This window comes from Dermacentor silvarum, chromosome 1 (assembly GCF_013339745.2).
Source record: "Dermacentor silvarum isolate Dsil-2018 chromosome 1, BIME_Dsil_1.4, whole genome shotgun sequence".
Taxonomy (NCBI): domain Eukaryota; kingdom Metazoa; phylum Arthropoda; class Arachnida; order Ixodida; family Ixodidae; genus Dermacentor; species Dermacentor silvarum.
The window spans coordinates 140,307,520-140,323,898 of NC_051154.1; the positions used below are offsets into that span (position 1 = coordinate 140,307,520).

The following is a 16,379-nucleotide window of genomic DNA, read 5'->3' on the forward strand; positions in this document are numbered from 1 at the left end:
AATTTGGTGCTGAAGTTCGTTACAAGCGGGTTCGGTTATATCGAACAAATAGCGTTCGATCATGCTGTTCGTTATAACCGGGTTTGACTGTAAAACTGCTTATGTGTCTGACCCCTAAATGCAGTGCAGATACCCTCGAACATTACTTTCTGAAAGTGGGCACAGTAAACTGAAACATTAATGAAATGAAAAGATCAGAGTAAAATCAACATGCTGGAAGCATGCTTCCTGGCGGACACCATTTCTTTCCCACATTTCTCGACCCTTCTGAAGGTTCTAAGGTTCTGCAATCCATGTAGACTGTAAGGAGTGCCAATGTAGCAAGTTTGTTAACATTGGGATAACCCAGCTCCAACGAGCATACAAGAGCTGTCGTACAGCATACACTGCTGCTGGGATACAAAGGGCTTAACTGTGTGCGATGCTGCAGTATTACATTTCGCTTCTTCAACATATGGTGGCGGATGGTTCCAGTGTTTTCATTACAATCATTGTGATGGCGTGCTAGATACAATCACCTTGCAGATATTCCTCGCCAGTCTAGTTGCAATGGCATTAGATGTAAAATTAATGTTAATATGCCTTCTTCTTTTCTATACCAAATGGATTCCACACTAGCATTATATTTTACTTCGTTTAGAAATAACACGAAAACTTCATATTGAAGGTCATTTTTGTCTAATATTTTCATATTCGACCAGGAAATTCTGCTGTTCAAACAACCATATTTTACTGAAACATAATATGAATGGCACAGTTCAGCCTTGTGAAGTCACCCTGCTGCACCTGCTATTGTTTTCTTTAGTTGTAGAAGGTCGCTTGTACAATGGTGCTTTTTTTTTCCCGAATAAACTCGGCAAGTGATAAAAAAATGCGACCTTGTGAAATTTGAGTGCGAACAAAGCAGCAGTAAGTGCAATATAAGTTGTTATATAAAAATGCAGGTTACAATGCAAGGCAAATTAATAAAAATTTTTTACAAGTTTTCAGGTGAAAAAACATTTTCGCACCTCTGCATAAGCAGGTCACAGTTCAGCTCTGTGAAAACAAGCAAGCCATTAAAATGAAGTCATAAGAAAGCTAAACATAATGGCTAATCAGCATAACTATGGTGAACCATCAAAAGAAGCTCCTCCAAGAAACAAACTTTATTATAAGATGTGCCCACAAAATGCCCAATGCACCCCCCCCCCCCCACCCCCACTACAATGCAGTAACAATAAAACACCACTCATACACCATGCACTGCACATGAAAATTCTTCAACACCAATATTTATACAAGTATAAAAGGTGCCCCAATATGACTCAACATGGCAGGGATGTTTTTGAACATTTGTACAAATGTACACAAGGTGATACACAAAAAAGCATTCAATGCGAAGATTGAATGCATAATGAAGTTAATGTACAGCACACACAATCAATCACAATCCTTCCTTCAAAAGCCCTTCGAAGCGGTTTGACAGCAGTTCAAACGAGTCATCTTGCTGTTCCGTCACATTGCGACTCTCAGCCTTCTCCCTCTTTTTTCTTTTCTTCTTTCCACCTGCAGTCGCTACTGCGCTGAAACTGTCTTCTGGCAAAAGGCCACGAATCTTTTTGTAGAAGAGAGAAAACTCTGTCTCAAGCACAGTTCCTCTTCCCAAATATTCAGCAATAAAAAGATCTGGGTTTACTCGATTATCCAGCTCCTTTGTGAAGTTGTAAAGAAAAGTGCCATTCAGAGTTTTGTGAAACTCAACATTTTTGCATGGTTCAAGCAACAGCCTGTTAAGAAACCTTGCAAACAAAAGGCAGGTCTGCAGTTGGCTGACCAAGTACACCAATTCAAAGTCAAAGCGCTTAGCATGGTTGTGTGTGGGACGAATGAAGAATTTTGAAAAGTTTTTGTTAACACAACATAGGATGTCTTGACTCAGCTGTTCATCCACACCAGGTAGAATGTCCCCTATGCCTTCACGGCTTCGAACTGTGCAGCCATTCTTGAGGAACTTGAGCTTCTCAGAAGCCTTTCGTGATGACAACTTTGTCCTTGGAAGAAGCTTCAATAGCACAATGCCCAAAAGAAATGAGCGAAAAAGGTTTTCATTAACTTTTAATTTGGAATTTTTTAGCCAGAAGCAGATAACTGTGAATAGACCATGCAATGATTCTGGACACTGATCTTGCATGCTTTCAACACCAAATACGCGAAAAAATAAATCCTTACGTTTCTGGTCTGTCAAAGTAGGAATTTCATCTAACCGTGGAAGCTCCCCATAACCAGCTGCACTCAGCATGGGTTCAACAAAACGACGAGTGATGTTCCGCCCTTCTCTGTCAAATTCTTCTACTGATGCCAAGTCCTTGGACTTTGAGTTCACGCTCAATACTAGGCCATAAAGGACTTGACGCAGGGGCAGTGAGCATGCATAGCTGCTTTCCAACTCAAAACAATCAATCTGTGTCAAATGAAACACCTTGTGCACTGCCGCAATATTCATGAGGTATGGATTAAGAATTCCGCTGAAGTACAGTTCCGAAAACCATTCTGGGAATGTGCTGTCTGCTGCATCCGTAAGAACCATTTTGGCTCCATCCTTCAACTTATCAACAAATGGCGACGTGCATACTTCATACCGAGACATGGTGTCCAAAATTACTTTGGCAGTGAACTCACGCCTTGCTGTCTTTAGTGTCTGCATTATCTGGGACAATGCGAGATCAGAACTTGTTGTGCTCAACCAGTAGAGGAGGCCGACCATCTTAGTATGCTGCTTACTGATTTTCAGTTTCTTACTCCTGAGTCGAGGAAGTTTGATGTGGTTGAAGAAGCCTTCGAACATTACACCATTGACAAAGTCATTTCCCATCAATGTAGCAAACAATGGAAGCATAGACTTATCAAAGCCTGGAAAATGACACAATAAGTTGTCAACATGATACCACCTGCAGGACAAAGCATTCATACTTTCACCATTTTCTGTTGTCACTACCTGCGGTGTTGTAGAGATTGAGTCGAGCCGAATAAAGCCACCAACAAGGTTGAATATATAAAAGTCACTATCCTGGCTGGCCACTGGACACTCATAATGGTTAGCAATGGCAGCGATTTCCTCATCAGCCTCAAAGCTGCACTGAAAGACTGGGATGCCAAGTTCTCGCACAACATCCTTGAACACCTGCAGGTAAATTAAAAAAAATTATGCCAATGCAAGCAGGACAGCAACATGGATCCAACAGTAACAGCTTCTAATGCTATATAGTATATATTTTTAAAAGCACTCAGTTAAAGTGATTACTAATTTCTCAAATAAAACAGCACCAGATGCTACATCATTTTTATCATTGTCTGAGTGGCTGTTACTAGCAAGAGTGGCATGTGAGCTAACAATGAGCGAAAAAAGAATGGAAAATAAGAGAATCCTTGTAAAATATGGTTCCTGACATTAAAAATATTTCAGTCAAAGCCAGTAACTATTTCTTCAGAAAAGTAAAGGTTGTGAAATAAGTGTGCCTAAAAAAGAGAGAGAGAGGTGAGAGAGGCAAATACGCTTTGAGCAGGAGAAGCACTGAAGAGTGGTGTTACCAGTCTTTTGATACTTTTTTTTACTGGTCACGAAACTTCTCTGTCACGCTATGGGAGAGGTCATACACTGCCAACAGTGACCGTGTGATTGTGGCACCACTGGTTGAGAGGGGGCATGTTGAGGGGTACCCGGTAAGTGGTGCAGCAGCTGGCCTCTGTGTTCGTGCAAGTTTTGTAGCGGTGTTACGCACTCTTTCTGCCTTTTAGCATGTGCAGAGAAACTCGACTGGTCCTCAGGAACTTGAAGAACAATGCCAAAGACCTGCTGTGTGCAGCAGTGTCCTTCAGGCTACAGAGGAACAGGTGAAACGAGCTGCCCACATTAGTGAAATCACTGAAGAAAACATCGCACAGACGACGCGATTGCCGCCGAACCTGTCCTTGTATATATATCTTGAGTGTCCTAGCTATTGTTAGCCAAGCTGTTAAACAGACAGAGAAAAGGAAAAGAAAAACACACTGCAACATAAGATTATGAGACCTACGGTGCTCGGTCATCAGACCGTGTTTTTTTTCTTTTCTTTAGCAGCTTGGCTAACATTAGCTGGGATACCCTATATTTATTTGCACTTAAAGTGAGTTGAAACATGCTTCCAAGTTAAAATGCACAATTTTCAGCCCTTATCAGGCGTTAAAATTGAGCTTGAGGCTGTGACAATGTGTCGATCACGTTCAGCGAATGTTAGGCCTAGCTCAGCAGACGAGTTCGTATACCCGCTACCCAGGGACCTGAACTAAATGATAATTAAGATGAAGGAAACTGCTTTTGTAGTTCAGTTCTTGCCATAGCGATTTTAAGTGTTGTATGGTGTGCACACAAGAAGTGGCGACATGGCGGAGAGCCAGCTTCAGTACATCACCATTGTAGATCGAAGGCAGCCAGTTGCACTTGCCTGTGCTTCCATCAATGAAGTATGACTACATATAGTGGTAATACTGACTACATATAGTGGTAATACTGACTACATATACGACTACAGATAGCGCTTGGAAAGACGTCAACAAAGAGAGGGCAGTGCGAGCGTACACATGGCCGACGTGAGTCGCACAGCGGCTAATCTTTGAGAAACCCTTATTATCTAAGAGTCTACCGATCTTGAAAATATTGTATATTGAAAACTAATCTACTGAAAATGCATATCCAAGTGATGAGATGTATAAGCTTTTGCATAGAATGAAGCAATTTTGCATCAAATTCAGGAGCTGAGTTTCTGCACATGCAGATCTCTTGACGGACCCGAAACATGCATAGAACCCTAGTCATAGACAGCTTCGCTGTAAAAACAGAAACAAGCAGTACATGTAGTAATCTCCGGCAAAAATTCCATGACAGCCATGACAGCCCGGGTGGCTGTTGTGTTGTTGCAGTGTGGCAACAAAACAGTCTGACTTGTCTGCCGACATCGCCATTGGCACAACACAGCTGTCGCAGGAAGTCGGCAGACCAATATCGGCATCATGTCGACCTAGTGCCCCCCCCCCCCAATAGGGCCTAAACGCATCTTAACAATTCTAAACCGCCAAAGCAAGCCGACAACACCGGCGATCGTAGCTTCATCTGCAGTTGCGCCCCTAGCGGCAATTGCTGTCCTTATAGCAAACTTGGCCTGAAGTTTCGTGACCGACAGAAAAGTATTAAAGGACTCTGGTGTAACTTAAATTAGGGACTACCATACAATCATTTGAATAACAGAAGGCTGATTTACCACACAAATTCATCTCTTCAACACACATAGTCCCGACTTTGTACTTGGACAAATTTTATTATGTGTAGCTACTACAAAAACCAATTGAGATAAATTTAAAAGTTTCATTTTTTGTTTTACATTTAGCTTTCACTGATTGAAACTGCAGTCCCAATGACAGGACAATACAACTTACTTCATGAGCAAGTATCGGAAGAATCTTTAAGTTGGGAGCCCCTGTCTTGGCAATGGCTTTGGCAGTGGCCAAGCGTTCCTGGAGGCGACGCTGGGTTGTCTTCAGCTTGCGGTTTGACACATCATGTCCACCGTCAAACACAAGAATGAGCTCAATGCCACATGCCTTAAAAACAGCGAAATAATTGCGTATTGCTGTTGCATACCTAGGGGACAAAAAAAAAAAAAAAAGAATCAGAAAAGCAGATGCACATTTGGTAATTGACGTAATAGTTCAGCGGAAATCCGCTAGGTGGAGATAAGTAATTAAAGGGAAACTGAGACATCCACCCAAATGTAGCAATTTGCTACAATGGAAACCCAACCGGGTTCCTCGAAAGAAAGCCTCGCAGTTGAAGAAAAATTCGTCCTGGTCCGGGACTCGAACCCGGGACCACCGCCTTTCCGGGGCTCTACCATCTGAGTTAACCAGGCGGCTAGCAGATGGCAGGGCGAAGTCGAATTTGTCGACAACTCGAAGCAAAGGCAAGTGTATGATGTAATAGTTCAGCGGAAATCTGCTAGGTGAAGATAAGTAATTAAAGGGAAACTGAGACATCCACCCAAATGTAGCAATTTGCTACAATGGAAACCCAACCAGGTTCCTCGAAAGAAAGCCTCGCAGTTGAAGAAAAATTTGTCGTGGTCCGGGACTCGAACCCGGGACCACCGCCTTTCCGGGGCAGCCGCTCTACCATCTGAGCTTCGAGTTGTCGACAAATTCGACTTCGCCCTGCCATCTGCTAGCCGCCTGGTTAGCTCAGATGGTAGAGCGGCTGCCCCGGAAAGGTGGTGGTCCCGGGTTCGAGTCCCGGACAAGGACGAATTTTTCCTCAACTGCGAGGCTTTCTTTCGAGGAACCCGGTTCGGTTTCCATTGTAGCAAATTACTACATTTGGGTGGATGTCTCAGTTTCCCTTTAATTACTTATCTCCACCTAGCGGATTTCCGCTGAACTATTACGTCATACACTTGCCTTTGCTTCGAGTTGTCGACAAATTCGACTTCGCCCTGCCATCTGCTAGCCGCCTGGTTAGCTCAGATGGTAGAGCGGCTGCCCCGGAAAGGCGGTGGTCCCGGGTTGGAGTCCCGGACCTGGACGAATTTTTCTTCAACTGCGAGGCTTTCTTTCGAGGAACCCGGTTGGGTTTCCATTGTAGCAAATTGCTACATTTGGGTGGATGTCTCAGTTTCCCATTAACATTTGGTAATTGCACTCAGACACGGACCATAGATAAGCATACAGTGAGGCAAGCAAGACCAGCTGCTGCTAGCAGATATAAAGCATGCCGAGTTATCAAGACCTTTTAAAAGAACCCTTGTTCGGGTCTCTTCGGCTGCAATATTACGCAAATGGCTGAAATGGGTCATTATGACATTATTGCTGGTCATAACAAAATATGACATTTGAACAGCCTTAACTCTATATGCATACCTGTCAACCTGTGAACATGAAAATTCGTAAAAATCCTGCAGACACAAGGAGGGGGGTATAGCACACATTTTTTAGAAATTTCTTGAGTATACACCTTTTGTAGATTACAAACACGGTTCATTAGCAACAATCTACCCTTAGATACAGCACACAAACAGCAGCAAACTTGGCGCAACAAAGACTGATATGCAACACACTGTCTTTAGATCAGAGTAACTCTTTCTGCGACACCCGCCGTGGTACCCCAGTGGCTATGGTTCAAGGTCGCATTTGAGCTCCGACGCAGGGACTGCATTTTGATGGGGGCGAAATGCAAAAGTGGTTATGTGCATGTTAAAGAACTCCAGGTGGTCAAAATTAATTTGCACTTCTCCACTAAGGCATGCTTAATAATCATGATTTGGCACGTAATACCCCAGAATTAAATTCTTTTTCAGCGGCTTCGCTGCTGCCCATTTTGCCTACTTTAGGAATTATACAAATAAATTTGGTCGAAGCAAGTGCTGCTCTAGCATATGGCACCTCGTGCTGCCAGAAGAGAGTGGCACAAGTGCCATCAATTTCTTTTTTACATGTGTATTTTTATTTTTTGCAATTTTGTGCTGCCTGATCTTTCAATACCTTTAGGAATTTTTCATGAGCAGAACTTATTTTTGTAAAACAGAATGCGAAATTTGTAAAATCATAGACAGAGACCACCATCCTAAACTTTACGGAAAATTCGGGAGAGTTGACAGGTATGCATGTTTCATATACCGCAGGATGGCAATAAGTACTGCAGAGCAACCAAACAAGTGAAGCACAGTTTGTAAACAAACAAACCTCACCTGAATGTCACTGAGCAACAAAAGTGGCACGGTAAGCACATATCTTTTCACACTGCAAAATCTATTAAGGCAATAAGGAAGAACACCGTAGTTACGGTCGAAAGAATATGTATAGTGACAGTCCTGGCTCGTAACACAGCCTTGGTTTCTTACATTAGGGCGTGATGGTGTTCCTGTATATTTCACTGCTGTCCCGGACTAAACTTGCCACTGGGGAAGCACAATGTGAAAGCCTACCTTCTGTGCTGTGTATCAGGATCCAATTGCAGGTACAAGCAAGACAACTGCACAAGCCATACATCAGTGACACAAAGCTGCTTGCAAAGCAACTCACTTAATTTTACGTCACATGGAAGTCTCATTAGGTATTGCTTAGGAGGCCTGGGCATTGCCTCAGTATCATGTCGGGACTTGTGGTACTGCTAGCAAATAGCAGAGCGAGTTTAATGTAACAGCCACTAGTTAAGTGTGGGCACTGCGTTATTTAGGCGTTGCAGTGTCTAAATTAAATGCTATACAACATCTGAAAGTTCTTTTGCTGATATCTTACAGTATTTGAAGGAACCAATTTTTCTTATGTTAACAAATTAAGAATTCACACAGATAAAGCTAAGCCCTCATTATAATGAAGTAACTCTACTTGAACGATCCCTCTCTCTGAAGTTAGTGGCAATTTTGACCAAGGTGCATTATTACTGCATCCAATGTAGACCTGTCAAGAAGCTGCTCAAGTGAGCAGTAGTGATTGTACTACGCACAATGCAGAATTTGGTGTGCGTAATAATTGCATTACTGCTTAAACTTAAATTATGTTTAAAATTTGTAGAAGAGAAAAGATTGTGCTTCATAGGAAAATTGGTAGAAATTAAAAAAAAATGATTTTATTACAAATGGTTGCAATTAATGTTACTGCCTAAATGAGAATGAAGTAGAAACAGGGGCTGCTTAGAATAATTCATGGACTGAATTATTCTAAGTACAGTGGAAGAAGCCTGGTCAGTATGAAGGGCAAAGCTGATAAAGCTCACTGACCTGATTAAGGGTAATCACTTTCCCTCATTGTAATCCAAAGAGTTGAAGAGCACAGTGAAAGTTTCAGCAAATTACGAGATCTCCTTCTGCCTTACCTATCTCACTGTGGTAACCACAGACAGAGGAAGAACAGGGAACTATCAAATTTCAATGTTATGTGCTCACAGAAACGTAATTTCATCTTTGTCTGATAGAAGCCCAGGAATGCAGAAAAACCGAGCCCCCCCCCCCCCCCCCCCCCCCCCCGCCCCCTGTTCCTTTACTTCTTTCTCATTTAGGATGTAACATCATTTGCAACCAGTAGAAATAAAATTTTATTTTTAAATTCTACAAATTTTCCTATGAAGCACTATCTCTTCTACAAATTTTAAAAACATTTTAAATTTATGCAGTAGTGCAATTACTATGCACACCAAATTCTGCATTGTGCCAAGTACAATCACTACTGCTCACTTGAGCAGCTCCTTGACAGGTGTCTATACATTGGATGTTCAACTTTACTCACTGAATTAAGGCTGTATTAACAAGCAGACAGGCATTCTTTATCCAGAATTCTGATTGGGGTCAAAGGTGGGTGCTGCAAGCTTTTTCTTTTTAGGTAGTAGGGATTAGGCGAGCATGCATTATTAGTTTCTTGGCTCAAAGTCAACAGATGGCAAATCCTGCATTTCTCTCTAGCTATTTACAGCACATTATCTTGGTTTTCTGGAAGCATGCTGATTGATTCCCTTTATTGAGAAAAGTGGCACTATGACCTTTATGGCCTTGGTGTGGGAGTAAAAGCAGCGCGCTCGCACACACACGCGCACACACACACAGCACTCTGCATCTGCAACTCCCACGAGGAGATTAGTGTCTATCTGGCATGCACATTGTTCCTGAGCATGACCCACTCTAAGGAAAGTGATTCAGGGATGTGAGTGTTCAATCCTCTCTCTCTGCAGGCCACTGCAGTCACAGAGAAGATGCTGAATGGTTGGGCTGACCTCAGAAGTGCATGTACAGCAGACAACGTGCGGCGTTGCAGTTTCTTCCCTTTCTGTCTGGTGTTGGGCTGCTGAGCACGAAGTCGCGGGATCGAATCCCGGCCACAGCGGCCGCATTTCGATGGGGGCGAAATGCGAAAACACCCGTGTACTTAGATTTAGGTGCACGTTAAAGAACCCCCAGGTGGTCCAAATTTCCAGAGTCCCCCACTACGGCGTGCATCATAATCACATCGTGGTTTTGGCACGTAAAACCCCATAATTTAAATGTTTTTACCCCCTTTCTGTCACTTGGATATCGGGTGGGTATCCCTTCTTGATTTATCAGCATGCCATCTCCTGAGCACATGCCCTGTCAGTGTGGTTTTAGCGCAGGTAACGTGCATTAGCTGAGCACCCCTAGGGTGCTCAGTTTACCCTTTGGTAAAGGTACAGGGTTCAAAGGCATCTGTTGTCGAAGCATACGCCAATGTGCTTGTCAGGGGTGGCCTTCATCTCTAGATGGTCTAGGTCAGGTGATGTGATAGGGACAGAGGTCCTCAGATTGGAGTGGTAATTTTTTGGATGCACTTATTTCAATACACGCTCTGGTCCCACTCTGCTCATTTCACTTCTTTCTCCACACTCGGCTGCTTTTGATGCCAACATCTTCACTTCTCTGTAGCTATGGTCTTAAATTTTCTGTTGCTGATGGAATTTCTTGCCAAGCTTGTCTATTCGGGCACCTACCCTGTGGTTATTAGCTCACACTATGTAGGCTTTCTTGATAAAATGCAAAAATACTGACAATAAACTAAGTTAGTGCCTGCACATGGGACAGCATTCATGATTATGCAGGACAAGAGCATGGAAGTGTTTCTGGTGTGAATCATTGTAACCTTGCAGGTGGCTCAGTTGGGCTGCTACCATTTCCTGGGCATCCCAATAATAGTCTCAGACCTGCTGGAGGCTCAGTCAACCCGAGTTGAGCTGTGGTTTGTCAACAGCTCTGCAACAAATGCTAACGTGATGCACCAAATGTTCTAGGCGTGGACAACACTACAGAGCTCTGAAGAAACACCACCTCGTAAGTGCCAATGAAGCGAAGCCAATAAGCAAATGAGATGGCAAAATTTTGGGTTGAGATAGTTGTTTATGAGAGGATCAATTTGTGAAATCTGTGAGCTATGAGAGCGCGCCAGATTTTCGCTAGAGTGCTCAGCTTGTACTATGCAGCACGCGCTCCCGTGTTTACTGTCATAAAGCTTTTGACTGTACAGAATTGTCGTTGTATCATAGTTACTGTATGCTCGAGAGCGGCAAACACTTTATACTGTAAACATGACAAAGTTAGCAGATGCAGTTTTATTAAACTTTGCTTTGTTCCGAGGTTATTTTGTTCAAACAATAATAATGCTGGTTAACTACAGAATTTAGCTCACAAATTTCACAAATTGATACACTCTGGACAACTATCATTGAACCCAGAATTTTGCCGACTCATTTGCTTTGCTTCATTGGCACTTATGAGGCAGTTTCTCTTCAGAGCTCTACTTTTCTTTCTGGGGTTTTACGTGCCAAAACCAGTTCTGCTTATGAGGCACGCCATAGTGGAGGGCTCCGGATTAATTTTGACCACCTGGGGTTGTTTAACGTGCACTACAACGCAAGCACACGGGTATTTATGCATTTCGCCTCCATCAGAGCTCGTCTTTTGTAAGCACAATTAAATGTTACAGCTCTGAAGTGTTTCCCACGCTTAAAGTATTTGGTGCATCGCGTTAGCATCTGCTGTAGAGCTGTTGCCAAACAACAGATCCTCAACTGACGTTGACTGGGCCTCCAGGCTCGTCCTCATGCAGAGAAGTCTAGCGAGGGGCTGGCGCACGAGAGCGCGCCAGCCTCTCGCTATAGCGCTCTGCCTGTACTGTGCGGTACGAGCTCCCGTGTTTACTGTCATAAAGCTTTTGACTGCACATACCTTGCATAACAACACATGACAAGTGCTATTTTACTCAACAAGCTATGCTGCGATTGCACGCGAGAAGAAAGAAAGAAAGAAAGAAAGAAGAAAGAAAGAAAGAGGAAATCGGCAAGTGACCTCGCGAACTCATGTGAACAAATGAATAAATTCCCCCACGGCAATTGAAAACCACAATCGCAGTGATCAAATGAGCAAGTGTCCTCACCCATCATAGTCGCCACCGTAGACGCATTCGAGGTTTGACGTGAAGTAGATCGTGTAGATGAGATTGTTTCCGTCAACCACTAACTTTGTGGAGTGCAAATTCCTCCATTCCGACAGGTCAGGATTGAGAGTAAAAAAGGAACTAAGGCCGTGGACACCCATCAGTGCTCGCGTAAAGCAGCCAACGGCTGTGGTCTGGCGCGCTAGCGGTTAGCTTTGGTCACCTTGTCATGTCGTACACGGCTCTACAATCAGTTACCGAACTACTCAGCTAACTGCGACAGACATCGACAGACAGCACGGATGGCATGGACAAGCACAGTATGTAAGCACGTTTCACGAGTTTCACCACCACGTTTTACCGCCGCATGGCAACAATGGCAACAACTGTAGAATTACGTTCGGATTCAGCTAGAACTTGGATTGGATTGGCCCGACTATTATAGAGACCATAGTCCTGCTCGACAGCTTGACTTGACTTGGGCTATGCTTGGGTCGTAGTCGCGCGCTAAACAACACACGTGCACGAACAACAGAGCACAAACCAACGAAAAAAAAAAAAAAAAATCGCACGGGACAGAACAGCGGAAGGGTACGGTGACGGACAAGCACGCGAGCAAAACGTTGTAATGACACAGCACAATAACGAGCACACGAACGAAAAAGAACATAGCCAAAATAAGACTTAGAGATTGACTCCAAGTCTTATTTATTTACTAGCCCGACGTTTCGGAACCAATTCGGCTCCTTCTTCAGGGGGTATTCTTCGGAGGTGGCGGTGTGCTGCTTTCAAAAGGTCCGTCGTAACAAAGGAGAGGAAGGTGCGGAGGCACTTGGCAGGGCACCTGTTCTAGACAGACAAAATAGGGGGGGGGGGGGGGGGGGGCTACAGAAGCAATCATCCATGTACCCGAGGAAAACTTTTGGCTTCGTACACAGAGCTCTGAGTACTTTTTCCCCGAAGCCAAAAGTTTTCCTCAGGTACACGGATGATTGCTTCTGTATCGTGAAGGAGTCGCAAGTCGAAAACCCGCAGAGCCATTTAAATTCCATAGACCCGGATATACAGTTCACGTCGGAGCGCGAACAAAACGGATCGTTACCATTCCTAGATGTACAAGTTACACGAACCAACGACAATCTAAAATTTTCAGTCTACCGAAAACCAACCCACACAGGCCGCTACCTACACTTCGCATCCAACCTTCCGGCAAACCACAAGGCATCGGTCGTAAATTCTTTATTGAAAAGAGTCCAAACTGATTGCACATTGTATCAGATCAAAAGAAAGAAAGGAGAATGGTTCTCAACGAACTCAAAAGGAACGGCTATACAACGGAATTCATTCGAAAAACAACCCGACATAAAAAAAAAAAAAAAAAAAAAAAAAAAAACAAACTACGAGACTTCGATCCAACCGTTGACTCCCCCTCGACCACAGAAACGAGTGTCCATCCCATACGTCAAAGGTACCAGCGAAGCTCTCAGCCGAATATTGAAAAAAGAAGGCCTCAAAGTCGCGCATAAACCGATGAACACTTTGAATATCCTCATTCCTAAACCAAAAGACCGTCCACCAAAAGAAAAAGCTCAAGGCGTCGTCTATAAAATCAGCTGTGCCGACTGTCCGGCGTCGTACATGGGGGAAACCAAAAATCTAAAAGAAAGAATCAGACAACATGAAAACGACGTCAGAACATTCAACCGAATACGCAGCGCCGTCGCCGAACATTCCGAAGACGCCGACCACAAGATTTCTAAACCCAAATCCTTCAAACAGAGACAAACTGGCGAAAAAGGCTACTACTGGAGTCTTGGCACATTCAGAACACGGTGGGTAATATAAACCGCGTGAAGGGCATTCTTCCTTCTTTGTATATTCATGGCCTTGCAGACGCGACGAAGGGAAGAAAGGACCCCCCGCTCATACAACTCATACAGCCCATGCACCGTCATACAGCCCATGCACAGCTTGAGCAGCGTGGCTCGCTGCTGGCGCGTAAGCCCGCGGTTACTGATGGGCCAAAGTGGTTTCTCTGAGGCGACACGGGCGTCTGAGTAGCTGGCTGTGTCCAAATGGCCTCGCGTCCATTATGTGCGGGTGTTACGCAGAGGCTTATTGAGGCAGAGCCTGCTCTTGGGAGGCAATTCGACGGACACCCAAATCATGCCCAAATGCCCGTGCACTGTTTCGAAGAAAAATAGGATATCCGCCGTACGTCTGTTTTTAAACGTCCTACCATGGACGTCCCGAGGGTATTGCACATAGACGTTTTTTAGGATATCCAACCACCGACATCCCAAGGATAGCACATGGACCTTTTTCGGCTGATACATGAATAATTGTCCTTCAAAAAGCTTTTTTTTTATGAGTTTCCTCGTAAGATAATTATGTTTTATCATGTGCTCGAGTTACAATCCCATACTATCATTTCTGCGGCTCATGGGTGTCTTGCAAATTTTCTGACACAATGTACTTTGATAACTTCAATTAGTTCAATATGCCACTTGTGCCTGCCAGATGGTCAAGAAGAATGAGGAGTAACTTCCGCGTGCATGCGTGCTCGTGTAGTGTGCACGCTATGTGCGCACTACACTGTGCTAGCGCTCTGCCCTTTACATGCCACTAAACGTGTGCTGCGAATGTGATATTCATTATAGCAAAGACTGTGCAAAAGGCCCTGACATGTCCGTGAAATGTCCGCATCATGTACCCATATGATGTCACTCGCGAACATGCAAGGCATGTCCGCAGGATACGGAAAGTTCGGCCCAAACGATCGTGGGAGGGACATCCGCAGGACATATTAAACACATATATCCTTAGTAAATCCTTGTCCTGAACGTGGATGTCCGCAGAATATTCACTGGACGTCAATGCAGTCACTGTGAAGATGCAGCACTGCTAATTACGCGCGCACGCACGTGAACAAAAAAAAAAAAAAAAAAAAGCAAAAAAAAAAAAAAGGATGTTTCCCAGCAGGATTCCTGTTGGCGTGGTTGGGAACTTCGTAGCACGATATATTGCTACAAAGCTGAACCCAATCGCATATGAGGGAAATGCGAACGGGAATAATTCGTATCAGAATTGAAGATCGGCTCTGAAGAGTCCGGTTGAGCTAAGCGGGGTAAGTTTGGTTGATTTGATTTTCGTAGAACCATACGCTGCTAATTGTGTGTGTGTGTGGGTGGGGAGGGGGGGGGGGGGGGGCATGCACCGTTATTTGGCATCCATGTACGCGCTTCTTCCCAGCATCCTCCGCAGACGCGTATGGTCGCATATAGGCGAGCACTGACGCGCGCGTGTTCTCGTTAAAAGAAGAAAAAGCCAGGAGCAGTAGCGCCCGCTATTGACCTTGTTGAGGTGGCGCTTAAATTTGATGACAGGAAATAAAAGAGTTGTGCGAGTTTCGTCTCAGAATTGTAAGACGGCACCACTCTAGCACTGTAACTGCAACGGCTGTAACGTCTCACCAGTGTTGTACACGTTCCTCTAAAACAGGAACGAAAGCTCGTTCCTCGTTCCTTCCCAATCTTGAAACGAGTTCCCGTTACAAGTTCCTTCAATGCGAAAGGAACGCGTTCCAGTTACACTTCGAACATTGGAACGTGGCGTTACATATGATTTTTAAAATAAAAATATATTGTCGGATAATCCTGAGGTAAAATAAAGTGAGCGATTTAAGAATACATCGAACTAGGTATATTATACGAATTTGAACATCGCCGGCAGCAGATTACCTGGAGATAAAAAGAATCCAAAGAAACGCTCCTAGACGAATTTTTTCAGGGAGCACCGGGCACACTCCAGGCATTTCTAACTGCAACTTTGGTGCTCGTCTATTACGAGTGCAACACATACGGCTCTTTCCACTTCGGTCTTCAAGTGCGCAGTCAGGATACTGCGATTCAGATGTGCGTATAGAAAGTTACTCACATGGACCGATATAATTAAATTTCTTGCACAAGAAACCGTATCGAAAGGAACAATACATAGGCGTTTAATGAATGTTGATTCAATATTGCAGTATGAGTGGAAAGAAAATTTTCAGAATACACATTCGCAACTTAGTAAAGTCCCTCGTTTTAACTAAGCAAGAGTTGCATCTCGATGTTGGTGTCCGACAGACGAATCCGCTCATTCGTCAGCACTTCATTGGCAACGTTGAAGATCCGTTCCACCGAAGCGCTTGAGGGTCTTTACGGTAGGGTCATGGATTATGGCCGATAGGGTCATGACGAATGCGGGTCAGGGGAGGAATGGAAATTTTCCATACATCGCGAAATCCCTCGAGTGACGTTGCGATCCCGATGTCATCGTTTCTCTGCGGCAGGCCGGCATGCCGGCATGGCGGAAAGAAACGACAGGAGGGAGAGTCACGTGACAATTTTGAAGCCTAGTCATAAAAAATATAACTGAGAACTAGCGAAAAATATGCACCA

General features: G+C 44.1%; 1 protein-coding gene across 1 annotated transcript; it reads right to left on the reverse strand.

Moving 5' to 3' along the window:
* Positions 1-1,130: 1,130 nt before the first annotated feature.
* Positions 1,131-12,312, reverse strand: LOC119436142 (protein asteroid homolog 1-like). The gene is made up of 3 exons (XM_037702903.2): positions 11,938-12,312; positions 5,452-5,656; positions 1,131-3,163 (listed from the first exon to the last, which is right to left on the reverse strand). Exons 1-3 carry the CDS (start codon positions 12,096-12,098, stop codon positions 1,427-1,429), a joined length of 2,103 nt encoding a protein of 700 aa, XP_037558831.1. The 5' UTR covers positions 12,099-12,312; the 3' UTR covers positions 1,131-1,426.
* Between the last annotated feature and the right edge of the window lie 4,067 nt (positions 12,313-16,379).

What these genes read in the sequence shown, in the direction of transcription:
- LOC119436142 (XM_037702903.2), bottom strand. Translation starts at nt 12,098, where the DNA reads ATGGGTGTCCACGGCCTTAGTTCCTTTTTTACTCTCAATCCTGACCTG. An exon ending in TACGGTGGCGACTATGATGG is followed by an intron (nt 5,657 to 11,937) that starts GTGAGGACACTT and finishes TTTGTCCCCTAG; the next exon opens with GTATGCAACAGCAATACGCA. An exon ending in TTCCGATACTTGCTCATGAA is followed by an intron (nt 3,164 to 5,451) that starts GTAAGTTGTATT and finishes ATTTACCTGCAG; the next exon opens with GTGTTCAAGGATGTTGTGCG.